At 43.5% G+C, this 19,472-nt stretch overlaps 1 protein-coding gene across 1 annotated transcript in view; it reads left to right on the plus strand.

Moving 5' to 3' along the window:
• The window catches only part of LOC115124200 (lipopolysaccharide-responsive and beige-like anchor protein), a 295,402-nt gene that overhangs the window by 268,926 nt on the left and 7,004 nt on the right, over window positions 1–19,472 (plus strand). The window contains exons 32-34 of the mRNA XM_065024108.1: window positions 3,512–3,679; window positions 12,741–12,842; window positions 13,114–13,310. Of these exons, the coding sequence (XP_064880180.1) occupies window positions 3,512–3,679; window positions 12,741–12,842; window positions 13,114–13,310 (467 nt within the window). The remainder of the gene's footprint in view (window positions 1–3,511; window positions 3,680–12,740; window positions 12,843–13,113; window positions 13,311–19,472) is intronic.

Genomic DNA, 19,472 nt, shown 5'->3' on the forward strand with positions numbered 1-19,472 from the left:
TCTATATCCCGGCTCCGTCTCTATATATCCCGGCTCCGTCTCTATTTATCCCGGCTCCGTCTCTATATATCCCGGCTCCGTCTCTATATATCCCGGCTCCGTCTCTATATATCCCGGCTCCGTCTCTATATATCAGGCTCCGTCTCTATATATCCCGGCCCGTCTCTATATATCCGCTCCGTCTCTATATATCCCGGCCCGTCTCTATATATCCCGGCTCCGTCTCTGTCCTCTACGTCTCTATATCCGGCTCCGTCTCTATATCCCGTCTCTATATATCCCGGCCCGGCTATATATCCAGTCTCCGTCTCTATATATCCCGACTCCGTCTCTATATATCCCGGCTCCGTCTCTATATATCCCGGCTCCGTCTCTATATATCCCGGCTCCGTCTCTATATATCCCGGCTCCGTCTCTATATATCCCGGCTCCGTCTCTATATATCCAGGCTCCGTCTCTATTTATCCCGGCTCCGTCTCTATATATCCAGGCTCCGTCTCTATATATCCCGGCTCCGTCTCTATATATCCCGGCTCCGTCTCTATATATCCCGGCTCCGTCTCTATATATCCAGGCTCCGTCTCTATTTATCCCGGCTCCGTCTCTATATATCCAGGCTCCGTCTCTATATATCCCGGCTCCGTCTCTATATATCCCGGCTCCGTCTCTATATATCCCGGCTCCGTCTCTATTTATCCCGGCTCCGTCTCTATATATCCCGGCTCCGTCTCTATATATCCAGGCTCCGTCTCTATATATCCCGGCTCCGTCTCTATATATCCCGGCTCCGTCTCTATATATCCCGGCTCCGTCTCTATATATCCCGGCTCCGTCTCTATATATCCCGGCTCCGTCTCTATATATCCCGGCTCTCATCTACAACTCCATTCAGAACCACTCTGGAGATCTACAAAAGGCCTGTGATTCAATTTTGAAAGGCAGAGGCTCTCTATCTCTCCATCTCCTGTAAAGGGGGAAGAGAGGGAGGGGAAGAGAGAGAACATTGTGTGTCTGTCTCAGGGGTGTGCGACCGGAACACGAACATGGCTTTAATCTTACACGCGTTCAACAGCTGCTGTCCCGCTCCCCGTCGCCCCCCCAGGTTAAAGAATAGGACTGATTTGATCAATTTACTACACTTGATTTGGAAACAGCGACACTCTCCTCCCTCCCCACCTTGCTCATAGTGCCCTGTTGATTGAATGTAATCTGAAATTGAAGTGGGTGGGGGTGTATTTAAAGGGATAGTTCTCCCAAATGACATATTGGTTTCCTTACCCTGTTAGTGGTCTATGGACAAGGTGTAACAGCAATCCAGACTTATGTTTTAGCATTTGTGGCACAAATACCATTCATCCATGGGACTGATATTAGCATTTTTTCGCCTCATGTTCAAATCATCTACAAATGACTTTGTTGAGCTTCGCAATCAATTTGAGATACTTTTTTAGATACTTAAAACCTGTAACACCCTCGTGTTAGAATGAAGTCTTAGATTTGGCATAGTTCTTGCACTGTGCAGAAATGAATCCATAATTAGGAATCTATAATTATTTTCTAGTGTATATATGAACTGTCAGACATTTTTAATATTACATAGCTATGATGTCTTGGTTAACTGTGTCTGTAAGAAGCTGAGCCAGACTGCGCACATGGACACACACACAATTATCCCTCTCTTTATCCAGATAAAAGGTCATTATGAAACAGACAGTGAAGCTGACACCCAGACAGAAATGCACCCTGGGTTACAGAACAGTGAAGTGTGTCTGTAATACTAGATAAATATTCACCGACTGACTGTAGAGGTCACAGTATGACGAGGGTTAGGCCTGTTAGACAGCCGTGGTGCTGTTACTATGGGCCTGCAATCTGACAGCAATTACACACACACACACGTGCACATGTGCACACACAAACACCAAGAGAAAATATTTACACTCCTGTGAAAATCAGTGTGAGACTGTGAGCTCATCTGGAAGGTGTACAATAGTTACTCCAGCAGGCACATGCAACAACTAGGTATATTAATGTTTCAGAGAGTGTGTTTTTACTCCATCAGGCACATGCAACAACTAGGTATATTAATGTTTCAGAGAGTGTGTTTTTACTCCATCAGGCACATGCAACAACTAGGTATATTAATGTTTCAGAGAGTGTGTTTTTACTCCATCAGGCACATGCAACAACTAGGTATATTAATGGTTCAGAGAGTGTGTTTTTACTCCATCAGGCACATGCAACAACTAGGTATATTAATGTTTCAGAGAGTGTGTTTTTACTCCATCAGGCACATGCAACAACTAGGTATATTAATGGTTCAGAGAGTGTGTTTTTACTCCATCAGGCACATGCAACAACTAGGTATATTAATGTTTCAGAGAGTGTGTTTTTACTCCATCAGGCACATGCAACAACTAGGTATATTAATGTTTCAGAGAGTGTGTTTTTACTCCATCAGGCACATGCAACAACTAGGTATATTAATGGTTCAGAGAGTGTGTTTTTACTCCATCAGGCACATGCAACAACTAGGTATATTAATGTTTCAGAGAGTGTGTTTTTACTCCATCAGGCACATGCAACAACTAGGTATATTAATGGTTCAGAGAGTGTGTTTTTACTCCATCAGGCACATGCAACAACTAGGTATATTAATGTTTCAGAGAGTGTGTTTTTACTCCAGAAGACACATGCAACAACTAGGTCTATTAATGTTTCAGAGAGTGTGTTTTTACTCCATCAGGCACATGCAACAACTAGGTCTATTAATGTTTCAGAGAGTGTGTTTTTACTCCATCAGGCACATGCAACAACTAGGTATATTAATGTTTCAGAGAGTGTGTTTTTACTCCATCAGGCACATGCAACAACTAGGTATATTAATGGTTCAGAGAGTGTGTTTTTACTCCATCAGGCACATGCAACAACTAGGTATATTAATGTTTCAGAGAGTGTGTTTTTACTCCATCAGGCACATGCAACAACTAGGTATATTAATGGTTCAGAGAGTGTGTTTTTACTCCATCAGGCACATGCAACAACTAGGTATATTAATGGTTCAGAGAGTGTGTTTTTACTCCATCAGGCACATGCAACAACTAGGTATATTAATGGTTCAGAGAGTGTGTTTTTACTCCATCAGGCACATGCAACAACTAGGTATATTAATGGTTCAGAGAGTGTGTTTTTACTCCATCAGGCACATGCAACAACTAGGTATATTAATGTTTCAGAGAGTGTGTTTTTTTGCTAAGCACATTTGTTTGCAAGTAGACGGCTTATATGATGGAATATTGAGACATTTTATGTTAATTACAGTTTTATACATGTTATTTTAGAACGCTTGCCATTAGTGTTGTTGCTGTAATACTACTGTAAATTGTGTAGCTTGTATGTCAAGTGCCAAATACAGTACATCAAGTACTGTAAAATAAATTGCTACTGTATTTTATTATTTCATAACTAGAATAAAAATCAGGGCTGTGGCTCATGGTGTGTGTGTTTCCAGGGAAGCTGACCCAGATAGTGTTTGGTCACCGTGACGTGGTGACGTGTCTGGCCAGGTCTGAGTCGTACATCGGAGGGGACTGCTACGTCCTATCAGGCTCCAGAGACGCCACGTTACTGCTCTGGTACTGGAATGGAAAACACAGCAGCATCGGAGAGAACCCCGGAAGTGAGTACACTCCTTATGCTAGGGGGGGGGGGGGGGAATCCTACAGTAACATGACGAGTAAGTCAGTGTTTACACAGGCAGCCCAATTCAGATTTATTTTTCTTCTTACTAATTGGTCTTTTGACCAATCAGATCAGCTCTTTTGCCAATAATTGGGAAAACAATCTGAATAGGGCTTCCTGTGTAAAGTACCACACTGTCGCCCAGAACCCTCTCTCTCAGAGACAGGTCTGACTGTATGTACAGCCCCAGTCTGTAAAGTAACAACTAGTTTCAGTTGACCACACTAGGTCGCCTACACACAGATTGGATTTCAGGGAACTGACTGTGGGCAAGAAATGGCCTCTCGCTCTATAGTGTGTGTGTGTGTGTTAGAGAGAAAGTTGGTGTGTGTGAGAGAACGTTAGTGTGTGTGTGCGCACATACATCTGTGTGTGTGTGTGTTGTCCCTCCATGTGTGTGTGAGTGAAAGTGAGAGTCCGAGGACCACTGAGAGACGGTAGATGTGACGTGGGAGTCGCTGGTCACATGAAAGCCCACCACCTTCCATCTGATGCGGGGTTCGAACAGTCATGAGAAGTGCAAAACGTTACCGTTGGGGGCCGCCCCTTACAGCCCTTACTCTTACCATGACATATGACACGGACTGTGATGATCAAAGGACTAAACACAGCACAGAGCAGTGAGAGTCACTGCCTCCATGGTACTAATTTGGCTGGCTTTAGAGACCCTTACATCCCGTTAAGTGCTCTGCTACAAATGGACTGCAATTTATGACAAATTGTGATTTGGTTAATAAGAAGCATCGGTTGTTGATCTGGAACACGGAACGTTAGATGACAGCGTGTCACTGACCTCATCTGGTGTTTTGGAGGTGGATGTCGCAGTCTTTCCCACCACGAGTGGAATTTACCAAGATGTGTTTCCAAAACTAAAATTAACCAGAAGTGTGGTACAGGGCTACGGGGAAGGTGGGCATGCTGGTTAAGTTACAAAATACAGACTTTTGATTTTGGCTGCTATTTTACAGATTTGGCTGCTATTTTACAGATTTGGCTGCTATTTGGTGATTTAGCAGTCGAGGTATTCCGTGTTTCCGAGGTGTAAATTACCATTGGTCCGCATATTCGGTTAATTCTAAATGATATAAATAAGTAAATGTATAATATATTACCATATGAGGTTATTACTTCACACATGGATGATTACATCACTCTGAGGACAATCAGTAGAAATGTACATTTCATTATTAAAACATGCATACTGTGGGCTGTGTTCATTTATACCAAATAGATCAAACAAGAAAAGATGATTACATTCTACATACATTAAATGATGTGTGTTCTTTATGAATCCCCAATTCCACATGGGCTACGCATGACTTTAAGGTTGGCAGATTTGATTGAATGGGGCAGTTGGTATAGGTCTAGGGTATCTGTGTCGATATGTAGGTTGTTCTTCTCCTGCCTCAGGCAGTGCCAGTTTGCATGGTGTACAGTCGAGTAGTGAATCTGTGTGTGTGTGTTTGTATAAAGTGTGTGTACAGGGCCTTCAGAAAGTATTCATACCCATTGACTTATTCCACCTTTTGTTGTGTTACAGCCTGAATTCAAAATGTATTAAATATTATTTTTTTCTCTTACCCATCTACACTCAATACCCCATAATGACAAATAGAAAACATGATTTTAGAAATGTTACCAAAGTTATTGATAATGAAATACAGAAATATCTCATTTACATAAGTATTCACACCCCTGAGTCAATACTTTGTAGAAGCAGTCTTTCTGGGTACGTCTCTAAGAGGTTTCCACACCTGCATTGTGCAACATTTGCCCATTTATTATTTTCAGAATTCTTCAAGCTCTTGTCAAATTGTTTGTTGATCATTGCTAGACAACCATTTTCAGGTCTTGCCATAGATTTTCAAGTAGATTTAAGTCAAACTGTATCTCGGCAACTCAAGAACATTCAATGTCGTCTTGGTAAGCAACTCCAGTGTATATTTGGACTTGTGTTTTAGGTTATTGTCCTGCTGAAAGGTGAATTTGTCTGGTGGACAGCAGACTGAACCATGTTTTCCTCTAGGATTTTGCCTGTGCTTAGCTCCATTACATTTATCTTTTATCCTGTTTAACTCCCCAGTCCATAATGATTGCAAGCATACCCATAACATGATGCAGCCACTAATATGCTGGAAAATATGGAGAGTGGTACTTAGTAATGTGTTGTATTGGATTTGCCCCAAACATAACACTTTGTATTTGCAGTATTACTTTAGTGCCTTGTTGCAAACAGGATGGATGTTTGGGAGTATTTGTATTCTGTACAGGCATCCTTATTTTCCCTCTGTCAATTAGGTCAATTATTGTGGAGTAACTACAATGTTGTTAATCCATCCTCAGTTTTCTCCTATCACAGCCAATTATCTCTGTAACTGTTTTAACGTCACCACTGGCCTCATGGTGAAATCCCTGAGCGGTTTCCTTCCTCTCTGGCATCTGAGTTAGGAAGGACGCCTGTATCTTTGTCGTGACTGGGTGTATTCATACACCATCCAAAGTGTAACTTCACCATGCTCGAATGGATATTCAATGTCTTTTTAATAAAAATATAAAAAAGTTGTATCTACCAATAGTAGGTGCCCTTATTTGCGAGGCATTGGAAAACCTTCCTGGTCTTTGTGGTTGAATCGGCGTTTGAAATTCACTGCTCGACTGGGGGACCTTACAGATAATTGTATGTGTGGGGAACAGAGATCGGAGATCAGGAACAGAGATCATGATTTAAAAATCATGTTAAACACTAAGTCCATGCAACTTATTGTGACTTTTTAAGCATTTCTACTACTGAACTAATTTAGGCTTGCCATAACAAAGGGGGGCTTGAATACTTATTGACTCAAGGCATTTCAGTTTTTCATTTGTAAAAAAAATAGTTATAAACATAATCCCACTTTGATATCATGGGGTATTGTGTGTTGACCTGTGACACATTTTTTTAAATGTGATAATTTTTTTATTCAGTCTATAACGCCACAAAATGTGGAAAAAGTCAAGCAGTGTAAATACATTTCTGAAGGCTCTGTATCTGTATATGTGCATCTGTTATTCTTCAGCCTGAGCCAGCCTGCGTTGTGTACAGGGTAGTTTGTGTGAATCAAGTGTGTCTCTGTCTCTGTCTCTGTCTCTCTGTCTCGGTCGCTCTGTCTCTCTCTCTCTGTTGGTCTCTGTCTCGGTGTCTCTGTCTCGTGTCTCTGTCTCTGTCTCGGTGTCTTTGTCTCGGTGTCTTTGTCTCGGTGTCTTTGTCTCTGTCTCTCTGTCTCGGTCTCTCTGTCTCTGTCTCTCTGTCTCGGTCTCTCTGTCTCGGTCTCTCTGTCTCGGTCTCTCTGTCTCGGTCTCTCGGTCTCTCTGTCTCTCTGTCTCTCTCTCGGTCTCTCTGTCTCTCTGTCTCTCTGTCTCTCTCTCTCTCTCTGTCTCTGTCTCTCTGTCTCTCTCTCTCTGTTGGTCTCTGTCTCGGTCTCTCTGTCTCTGTGTCTCTGTCTCGGTCTCTCTGTCTCGGTCTCTCTGTCTCGGTGTCTCTGTCTCGGTGTCTCTGTCTCGGTGTCTCTGTCTCGGTGTCTCTGTCTCGGTGTCTCTGTCTCGGTGTCTCTGTCTCGGTTTCTCTGTCTCTGTCTCTCGGTTTCTCTGTCTCTCTGTCTCTCGGTCTCTCGGTCTCTCTGTGTCGGTCTTTCTGTGTCGGTCTCTCTGGTCTCTCTGTGTCGGTCTCTCTGTGTCGGTCTCTGAGTGTGTGTGCATCTGTTCTTCTCCAGCCTGCCAGATTCTGCATGGTGCAGCAGTGAGTTTTAGCAGCAGTACTTTAATCAGTCCGGCCCACCACCACAATATGATGCTCCATTGCTCTAGACCGCATCAGGGTCTGCTAACCATAGGGCACGAACGAACACACACACCAGAGATTCCTTTATTCTCCCGCCAAACACAGTGCTTTCAAGTTCAGACCCCAAACACACACGCACACACACACACACACACAGACACACAAGCTAGTTCCTGTTTAGCTGCTGGCTGACACAAATTAGCCTTCTCGGTGCCAAATGTGTGTGCAGTATCCAAATGTTTCATTTGCACACACACACACACATCTACACAATCAGTGCCTGATCCGTACACTCTTCTCTGTGTGAGTGAGTGAAGAGCAGTAGAGAGCATGCACAGTGGGAGTGGATTCTGCAGACTATACTGACCTCTGGTGGCTCAACGGTAGAACACACAGGTTTATGGGTCGTCCCCCCCACATTTTAAACCATGACTTTTTAATAAAGATACACATTAGGAAGTAGCCTCTAGATAATCATTCAGTGAACAACAGCTGAAATTATATATTTTTTCTCTCTAAGCATTACACACACACAAACACACACACATTTCTCTTTCCCCAGGTAAATGATACCCTTCTCAGTACACACACACACATTTCTCTTTCCCCAGGTAAATATGATACCGTTCTCAGTACAAACACACACACACACACACACACACACACACACATTTCTCTTTCCCCAGGTAAATGATACCCTTCTCAGTACACACACACACTCTCTCACACACACACACACACATTTCTCTTTCCCCAGGTAAATGATACCCTTCTCAGTACACACACACACACATTTCTCTTTCCCCAGGTAAATGATACCCTTCTCAGTACACACACACACTCTCTCACACACACACACACACACACATTTCTCTTTCCCCAGGTAAATGATACCCTTCTCAGTACAAACACACACACACACACACACACATTTCTCTTTCCCCAGGTAAATGATACCCTTCTCAGTACACACACACACACACACTCTCTCTCACACACACACACACACACACACATTTCTCTTTCCCCAGGTAAATGATACCCTTCTCAGTACACACACACACACATTTCTCTTTCCCCAGGTAAATGATACCCTTCTCAGTACACACACACACTCTCTCACACACACACACACATTTCTCTTTCCCCAGGTAAATGATACCTTTCTCAGTACAAACACACACACTTATCTTTCCCCAGGTAAATTATACCCTTCTCAGTACACACACACACACACACACACACACACACATTTCTCTTTCCCCAGGTAAATTATACCCTTCTCAGTACAAACACACACACACACACACACATTTCTCTTTCCCCAGGTAAATGATACCCTTCTCAGTACACACACACACTCTCTCACACACACACACACACACACATTTCTCTTTCCCCAGGTAAATGATACCCTTCTCAGTACACACACACACACATTTCTCTTTCCCCAGGTAAATGATACCCTTCTCAGTACACACACACACTCTCTCACACACACACACACACACACATTTCTCTTTCCCCAGGTAAATGATACCCTTCTCAGTACACACACACACACATTTATCTTTCCCCAGGTAAATGATACCTTTCTCAGTACAAACACACACACTTATCTTTCCCCAGGTAAATTATACCCTTCTCAGTACACACACACACACACACACACATTTATCTTTCCCCAGGTAAATATGATACCCTTCTCAGAACACACACACACATTTCTCTTTCCCCAGGTAAATGATACCCTTCTCAGTACAAAACACACACACACACACACATTTCTCTTTCCCCAGGTAAGTGAAACTCTTTTCAGTCTACACACACACACACACACACACACGTACGTTAGCAGTGTTGGTTTTATGTATTATATTGTAATCAGATGTCTGCCTAATGCAAACCAAATGGTGGTGAGCAGCTCAAAAGGTTAAACGATACACCAATATATCAGTTTTATTCATCTTCCACAGGCAAAATCCGACATCACGCTTTAATCCTCGCCATTGTAGGACATAAATCAGAGTTTCTGACGTTTAGGATGTTTGACAGTTAACTTAATGAAATCTATACATGGAGAGATCATGACCTGTTGGTCTGGTGTGGCCACAGTGTCAGCAGGGTGGAACGTAGTTGGAAAGTCGTCAGGGTGCCTGTCTGGGCCTTTAAAAGCCGTTAAAATACTTCACTGAAATGAACTTAAAGGGGTTGTCCATCATACCAGGAGCCTTTTTACTTTACAGGGGAGGTCAGTGGAGGTACAGGATTTTCTGCCTTTACTGTGTTTAGGGTTACTACCCACCAAGCTGAAGGCAGTTAGTGTATCAGAGGAGTCTGCACTAATGAAAGATTTACACACGTTGTGTTTTTACTCCAGAAAGTTCAGGAGTCAGTCATTTATGTGTATTGAGTTAAACTTAAGCAAATTATAATTCAATTGCGGAGTGAAGTTGTTAAATGTGCAGTCAAAATACTAATAAGAGGCACATCAATGGTGAACATAGTCAGCTATCTCCTAGGTGTGTTCTCTACAACATCAATGGTTAACATAGTCAGCTATCTCCTAGGTGTGTTCTCTACAACATCAATGGTGAACATAGTCAGCTATCTCCTAGGTGTGTTCTCTACAACATCAATGGTGAACATAGTCAGCTATCTCCTAGGTGTGTTCTCTACAACATCAATGGTGAACATAGTCAGCTATCTCCTAGGTGTGTTCTCTACAACATCAATGGTGAACATAGTCAGCTATCTCCTAGGTGTGTTCTCTACAACATCAATGGTTAACATAGTCAGCTATCTCCTAGGTGTGTTCTCTACAACATCAATGGTTAACATAGTCAGCTATCTCCTAGGTGTGTTCTCTACAACATCAATGGTTAACATAGTCAGCTATCTCCTAGGTGTGTTCTCTACAACATCAATGGTTAACATAGTCAGCTATCTCCTAGGTGTGTTCTCTACAACATCAATGGTGAACATAGTCAGCTATCTCCTAGGTATGTTCTCTACAACATCAATGGTGAACATAGTCAGCTATCTCCTAGGTGTGTTCTCTACAACATCAATGGTGAACATAGTCAGCTATCTCCTAGGTGTGTTCTCTACAACATCAATGGTTAACATAGTCAGCTATCTCCTAGGTATGTTCTCTACAACATCAATGGTGAACATAGTCAGCTATCTCCTAGGTGTGTTCCTAGGTATGTTCTCTACAACATCAATGGTTAACATAGTCAGCTATCTCCTAGGTGTGTTCTCTACAACATCAATGGTGAACATAGTCAGCTATCTCCTAGGTGTGTTCTCTACAACATCAATGGTTAACATAGTCAGCTATCTCCTAGGTGTGTTCTCTACAACATCAATGGTTAACATAGTCAGCTATCCTAGGTGTGTTCTCTACAACATCAATGGTTAACATAGTCAGCTATCTCCTAGGTATGTTCTCTACAACATCAATGGTGAACATAGTCAACTATCTCCTAGGTGTGTTCTCTACAATATCAATGGTTAACATAGTCAGCTATCTCCTAGGTGTGTTCTCTACAACATCAATGGTGAACATAGTCAGCTATCTCCTAGGTATGTTCTCTACAACATCAATGGTGAACATAGTCAGCTATCTCTCATGTATGTTCTCTACAACATCAATGGTGAACATAGTCAGCTATCTCCTAGGTGTGTTCTCTACAGCATCAATGGTTAACATAGTCAGCTATCTCCTAGGTGTGTTCCCTACAACATCAATGGTTAACATAGTCAGCTATCTCCTAGGTATGTTCTCTCCAACATCACTCCTCAGAACGTGCTGTTCCAATCCTCAAGGCTCAGCAAAGTAACAGCATATTCTATAGGTGGCTCCCATCTAAAACAATTCGGTATTTAACAACCATGTCCATTCTAGCTTTTCCTTTTCTATGACTTCCTTCTTGAAGTGCTGTCTGTCGGTCTGTCTCCTGCTGTAGTTGAACTTGACCCCGTCCTCTCCTCTGTTTGAGAAGACCCAGGGCACCGTGCGAGACGTGGCGTTGAGACGCCCTCTGTCTGATAGTGACCTCCTAATGAACTGCAGTGTGGGACTGACTGTGGTACAGTGCTTTAGCAGCTTTACTATGACCTCTGACCTCTCACCCCACATCAAAGGGAGCAGGGGTCAGCTGGGACCCCCTGTTAAACACCAATATTATCAGTGCAGCAACCTGGCTCCTGTAAAGCACCACAAAGTGGCAGACAGACTTTACCATCCCTCAGAGAGAGAGAGAGAGAGAGAGAGGGAGGGAGGCAGGAAGGGATAGAGGGAGGGAGGGATGGAGGTTTGACTCTTTCTTCTCTGTCTACTCTGCAGTGCATGTCCGTTGGCTGTATTTACTTAACAAGTTTCATCACTGACTGATGTAGTGGTCAACATTGTGGTATATCCAACACTGGGCAGTACCAGTATTGACAGGTGTTGATTGGTTGGAGCTAACCCAGAGCAGAACTCTTGTTTGGGCTCTTGTCTCTGATGGCTCAGCCCAACGCAAGTGAATGATGGGCTGTTCTTTTTGGCACATCTCTTTCTCTTCTCTCTCTCCTCCTCATCTCCTAAAGGACGGTGTCAGAGCCCAGTCTCTTGTCTGGAGGCATCTGGAGTGGGTTAGGCTCTTCTGGGGGAGTACAGTGTATTAAAGTAAGAGGGAGACTGTTAGTGACAAGTGTTGGAGAGAGAGAGTGGAGATGCTATCGCTAGAGTCCTGTCTGTTTGCTGAGAGGGGTGGGGGTGAGTTGGGAGTGTGTCTGGTCTGGGTCTAGAATAAATGGCAGCTACTATGCTCTAGTTCCAGTGATGTCAGAGTCCACCACATAGCCACTCTTAAATAAGGACCAATTCTCACAACCACCCCACACCCAGTGGCTAAAACCACTGACAGTTATGATGAGAGCTCGTCAGAATCACTCTGCATTGTTTTATAGCCTGAGCACATACTCTGACAACATGTTGCCATTCATTTATGAATTTTAATTTCTATGTGGTGAAATGCGTGACCATAAAGTGGGTCTTCCACTTATTCCAAGCATCACATTCTGAGGCATTATGACTTATAGGAAAATGTTTGTGGATTTACCGCCCTCTAGTGGCTGTAAAATGTACATGCCCACACCTGATTTCCATTGGCTAACGTGTGTTTTTCCCCAGCTGAGTTTGTGACGCCCAGAGCCATCCTGACGGGTCATGACTGTGAGGTGACCTGCGCCAGTGTGTGTGCCGAGCTGGGACTGGTCATCAGTGGCTGCAGAGGTGAGTATATGTGTGTGGATCAACCAAGGCCTCTTGCTACAGACTGGGTTCAAAGTAACTTAGATCTTGGTCACACTGACAATATGAATATCAGAACAGTGAACACTTTCATACTGAACAACCTCATACTGTCAATGTAGACACGTCTGTGAGTCGCTTTGGATTTAGAAGAAGAAATGACCATGTTATGATGTCATTATGATGAAAACCCTTGAGTGAATCAGTTGAAATCAGAGCCGGGTTAGTAACTTCTATTTTCCTCCACTCACAGAGGGCCCGTGTCTGATCCATTCCATGAATGGGGACCTGCTGCGGACCCTGGAGGGCCCGGGGGGTTGCGTGCAGCCCCGTCTCATCCAGTCCTCTACAGAGGGCCACGCCGTAGTCTACTACGACAAGGGACACTTCTGCTTCTTCTCCATCAATGGAAAGCTGCTGGGACACATGGAGGTGGAGGAGAACATCAGGGTAAAGGAACCCACTGATATAGAGGGACAAAGTCATTTCATTAAGCTTCTAACGGTTTGAATGTTTTGTTGGAAAGCCTAGTGTACACACATTTCAACCTTCATCAAGCCTCTCTCTGTCCTGTTCTACTGGTCTGGGGAAGTTTCTGTGCTTCATCATGCCAGTGGTCTGCTCTCTGATTAAAGGCCAGCTCCGTGGTCTGAGGCCTGTCTGCCTCAGGGCATACACATCTACAAACCCCTCACGCACACACACATCTACAAACACACACATCTACAAACCCCTCACGCACACACACATCTACAAACACACACATCTACAAACCCCTCACGCACACACACATCTACAAACCCCTCACGCACACACACATCTACAAACACACACATCTACAAACCCCTCACGCACACACACATCTACAAACACACACATCTACAAACCCCTCACACACACACTTCTAGCCTAGGAAGTACCAGGTCAAAGGCTCTTTCCTTCCATTTCTCCTCTAACCTCTCCTCTCCTCCGTTCCAGACAAGTCTCTTTGATCCTGGGCTCCCGTGTCGAGTCCTATCAGGTCTTAGTGCTGGTTCAACATGGCAGGAGGGCGGACATTCTCCCAGTCCGAGCCCCATTAACAACCTTCAGGCACCACACGACACATTCCCACATTTCACATTTCCTGCCTCACGGCCACCTCTTTCTCCCCTCTCTCCCTGACCGCTGGCGGTGTCACAAAAATGGCCCCCGCTCTTTGGCCAGTTTCCCTTTCCCCCTGTTTCCGATGGGCCTGGGAAATGTAACCCAGTCCCTCATAGGCACACCTGCTTCTCATTTGAGCCAGCTGTACTCTGCCCCTGTCACCCAGTCACAGTCATAGTCACAGCCATAGCACCAGGACTGATTACTGAGCTATATACATACCTACACCCCCCCCATTTGTTTCCAATAAGCAGATTGAATCAGAATTCATTGGCAGAGCAAGTCTGGTATTGAGTTGGTGTTGATTGATATTGAAATCACATGCTGCTGAATAGGAAAGGTTATTAAATGGATGACCTTAGAAGTTTATAATGAGTTTCTACTGTTTCAGATTCTACTGAAGATTAGGTTGGTGAGATCCACATCAGATTATCCTCCAAATAGCTGTTATAAAGATTAGTTTTCAGATTTTATCCACCTCTATTTTGTTACCTACAACAGTTTTGCCAATAGTGTAGCCAGCCTCCTTTTCTCATATATATAAACTGTTAGTCTTTATCTATCAGATCACAACGACTCGCTGATAGACCGTTAGTTGCTGTCTGATCCAACACAGTTGTAGGTTTTGCCAGGTCCCCGTAGTGTACTCCCCAGCCCGTTCTTTTCATGTACATAAACCGTTAGCCATTCCTGGGCCGTTGTGCGTCTCTCCCCTGCTGGGCGTTGTAAATTCCTGCCACGTCAGACAGAATCAGGGCAGTCTTCACATCTCAGGGTAGCTCTGTGAGAGCAGCTCCCCCCCTCGTCTCAGTATGAGGCCTGGACGGGGGTGTTTAATGCACTGCACTAGACACCAGTATCAATCTTCAGCTAGCGCTGCGTCCCACAGCACAGCAGGACTCCGGGATAAATAAATGTTTGTCCTGGCCCAAGGTGTCCCCTTACAGTAGTCTTGTCCCAGACTGTGTGTTGGTGTATGTATGTGTGTGTGTGTGTGTGTGTGTGTGTGTGTGTATGTAGATTCTTGTGTGTGTGGGTGCACAAGTGCTTATGTGTGCATGCAGCGTGAATGTGACTGGGTATGTTAATAACTGCAGCCTATTTTTGTATTGGTATTTATTATGGATCCCCATTAGGTCCTGCCAAACAAATGAAGACTAAAATAAAACAGTACATTAACATTATTACACCACTACATATCTAAAATATGTGTGTAGAGTGAGTGTTCTGGCGTGTGTGTGTGTCTCCTCATAGTCCGCATTGTTCCATAAGGTGTATGTTTATGTTAAAGCTTGCATGAGTTACAGAGTTCCATGCAGTCATGGCTCTGTGTAGTACTGTGTGTTTTCCTGAGTTCGTTTTGGACTTGGGGACTGTGAAGAGACCCCTGGTGGCATGTCTTGTCGGGTATGCATGGGTGTCTGAGCTGTGTGCAAGTTGTTTAAACAGACAGCTCAGTGCTTTCAACTTGTCAATACCTCTCACAAAGGAAAGTAGTGATGCAGTCAATCTTTCATCTACTTTGAGCCGGGAGAGATTGACATGCATGTCATTGATGTTAGCTCTCAGTGTACATTTAAGGGCCAGACATGTGCCTATGTCCCCCACCTGTATGACTGGGCAGTAGTCCAGGTGTGACAAAACTAGTGCATGTAGGAATTTTGTTGATAGCGATGCCAAGAAGGCAGAGCAATGCTTTATTACGGACAGATCTCTCTCCATCTTAGCTACCATTGCATCAATATCTTTGAACCATGTCAATTTACAATCCAGGCTTACACCAAGCAATTTAGTCTCCTCAATTTGCTCAATTTCCACATTATTCATTACAAGATTTAGTTAAGGGTTTAGTGAATGATTTGTCCCAAATACAATGCTTTTAAAAATATTTAGCTTATTACTTGCCACCCATTTTAAAACGGACTGCAGCTCTTTGTTAAATGCTGCAGTGATTTCACTTGCTGTAGTAGCTGATGTGTAGAATGTTGAGTCGTCAGCCAACATAGACACACAAGATTTATTCAGAGCCAGTGCCAGGTAATTAGTAAAGATTATAACAAGTAAGGGGCCTAGACAGCTGCCCTGGGGAATGCCCAACTCCACCTGGATTATGTTGGAGAGGCTTCCATTAAAAAAACACCCATGCTATAGATGTAAAGCCACAACACAGCAGCAGATTAGATTATGATTTCAAAAACTGATGTAATTTATCCCATTTAGAATATGGCCCTAGTTGCGTTAGAGGGTAAAGAGAGTTGTAACTCTCAGCAACAACCTCTCTCCTGGCTGATTCATCCAGCGCAGTTGAGTTGAGGCCATGCTGAATGGATTACAGTCTTAGCCCCACTAATATAACTCAGACAGTGTAAGTAACCATTCTAGCAGATTGTGTTTACTGTCTTCTCCGTGTGCATGTAACTGCTAGAATGAACAGCACCATAAATTCAGCTTTTACCTTGAGCAGACGACACTGAATCCCACCTAACTCTTCACATTCCCCTTTGACCTTCACATTCCCCTTCGCTCTCCCCAGAAAGCAGGAAATATGGGCATGTGGTTCTATAATAGTTCTCCCTGGCATCATTGCCAGGCTCTGAAGTCATCCTTCAGACACCTGAGTCACGTCGGCAATCTTGGCTCCTGTGGAGATGGCGGCCATCTTGTTTGGCCTCCCAGTCGCAGAGTGGCTGATTTTATTCTGTCTGGGAACAGCCTCCTACCTGGTTCTGGCTGAGTAGTCTGCCAGGTCTCCAACCCCCCAGCAGCACACAGTGGGTGATGTACTAGGCCTAGCCATAGAAGGCTACATCAACACCAGTAACTACATCATCAGTGCCAGAGGCTGGATGGAGTCTACATGGAGGAACAATTGAAAGAGAGTAACTGTCAAGTTAGTTCATGCTTATGAATTGAGGTCATGAATCAGAACAGTTTGTTCAGTTTGGGACTGCTGCCACTAGTTCTGTGAATATAATGGGTCATTCCTGAAATACTGAGAGCCATTTTGGCAAACAATATCAGAACAAAATGTTCCTTTGTTGAGTTAATCCTAAATGATGCTGATCTAAATGTCTGTTCTCTTAATCAATAGTGTCAGATTAACTGACAAAAATTGCTAAAGGGCTTTATATGGCAAGATAAAGGACGCAATTACACAGATATCAAACAAATCTAAACAGAATGACATCCCCCACCCCTCCCTCCCCCGATCACCCCACAGCCATACTCCTTTCCCAGAATCCTTTCCCAGTCCTCTTGGATGGCGATCTAACAAAATGCTCTGGAAAGATTGATCCTTCAGTCCCATTGTCAGTGTGTGAGTGTGTGTGCCTGGTGAGTGGTGGTGGTGAGTGAGTGAGTGGAGGTGGTGGTGAGTGAGTGAGTGAGTGGTGGTGGTGAGTGAGTGAGTGGTGGTGGTGGTGGTGGTGGTGAGTGGGTGGTGGTGGTGGTGTGGTGAGTGAGTGAGTGTGGTGGTGGTGGTGGTGGTGGTGAGTGAGTGAGTGAGTGAGTGGTGGGTGAGTGGTGGTGAGTGAGTGAGTGAGTGTGTGTGAGTGAGTGAGTGAGTGAGTGTGTGGCTGTGTGTGTGTGTGTGTGTGTGTGAGTATGAGTCAGTGCATTAGTTCAGACTACCAGGTCTTCTGATACTGCAGTTTACTGTCAGCAGTGGTCCGTTCGCTGGACATCTACCCTGTGGCTCATAAGAAGAGGCCGAAGGTTGTTTGTGTGTACCTGTACTGTATATCTGCAACCAGTTATCACTTCAAGTCCATTGGGAGCAGTCAGGCTAGCTAGAGTGACATTTGGCTTATTGGGAAAACATTTCTCCCTCTTTTGAATGTGCAACAACTGTCTTTGTTAAACATTTAGATTGTTAAATGATCCATTATATTAGTTTTAGTGGTGGTATAAGCATCTAACTCAACTTTAGATTGTTAAATGATCCATTATATTAGTTATAGTGGTGGTATAAGCATCTAACTCAACTTTAGATTGTTAAATGATCCATTATATTAGTTATAGTGGTGGTTGGTATAAGCATCTAACTCAACTTTAGATTGTTAAATGATCCATTATATTAGTTATAGTGGTGGTTGGTATAAGCATCTAACTCAACTTTAGATTGTTAAATGATCCATTATATTAGTTTTAGTGGTGGTATAAGCATCTAACTCAACTTTAGATTGTTAAATGATCCATTATATTAGTTTTGGTGGTGGTATAAGCATCTAACTCAACTTTTAGATTGACTTGAGTTGGTATGACAAAAGCAGCTAAACTGATTGCCAGGAATGTGAAGAGTTGGGTTAAGTTCTAAATAAGTTGTGTTCATTTGAAATATTTAGCATATAAAATATACTGTCAGGTCCAACATTATTGGCAACCTAGAGAAAGATTTGCAAACAAGACTATAAAATAAATGCAAGTACTGCGCTATATTATGTGCTCAACTTAATGGGAAATTCTAGTATTTTATACTAATGCAAGTACTGAGCATGTGGCTCTGTAATGGTTCTCTCTGGCTTCTTGGCTCTGAAGTCATCCTTCAGATACCTGAGTCTTGTCTGCCATCTTGGCTCTAGTGACCATTTTGTTTGGCCTCCCAATCACAGTGTCAGATTTATTCTGTCTGGGAACAGCCTCCTACCTGTGTCTGGCTGAGTCGTCTGCCAGGTCTCCAACCCCCCAGCAGCACACAGTGGGTGATGTACTAGGCCTAGCCATAGAAGGCTACATCAACACCAGTAAGTACATCATCAGTGCCAGAGGCTGGATGGAGTAACACTGACTTCACACAGTCTACTGTCAAGTTACTAGAAGGCTACTTCAATTTCCCCCCATTTAGAATGAGCAACTACTGTCTTTGTTCATGCTTATGAGTTGAGGTCATGTATCAGAAAAAGTTCTGTGTGTGTGTGAGAGAGAGAGAGAGGGTCAGTGCATTAGTTCAGACTACCAGGTCTTCTGATTCTGCAGTTCACTGGACATCTTCCCTGTGGCTCATAAAAAGAGGCCAAAGACTGTACGTCTGTCTGTCTGTCTGTACGTACGTACTGTATATCTGCAACCAGTGATCAACTCCATTGGGGGCAGTCAGGCTAGCTAAAGAGATTTTTCTTATATGGTAGACATTTCCCCGTTTTGAATGTGCAACAACTGTCTTTCTTAAATGTTTTGATTGTTAAATTATCCATTATATTTGTTTTAGCGGTGGTATAAGCATCTAACTCAACTTTTGATTGACTTGAGTTGGAATCACGAAATAAGCTAAACTGATTGCCAGGAATGTGCCAATTTGTGTTAAGTTCAAAACTAAGTTTTGTTCATTTCAAATATTTATCATTTGAAATATACTCTGCCGGCTGCACCACATATGGCCTTGGATGATGAATGTTTTTGTTTGATCTTCCATCTGGTAATTGCACTTCTCTTCTCATCTTTCTAAGCCAGCTGTGACTGAAATAGCTG

Source organism: Oncorhynchus nerka, linkage group LG11 (assembly GCF_034236695.1).
Source record: "Oncorhynchus nerka isolate Pitt River linkage group LG11, Oner_Uvic_2.0, whole genome shotgun sequence".
NCBI classification, from domain to species: Eukaryota; Metazoa; Chordata; class Actinopteri; order Salmoniformes; family Salmonidae; genus Oncorhynchus; species Oncorhynchus nerka.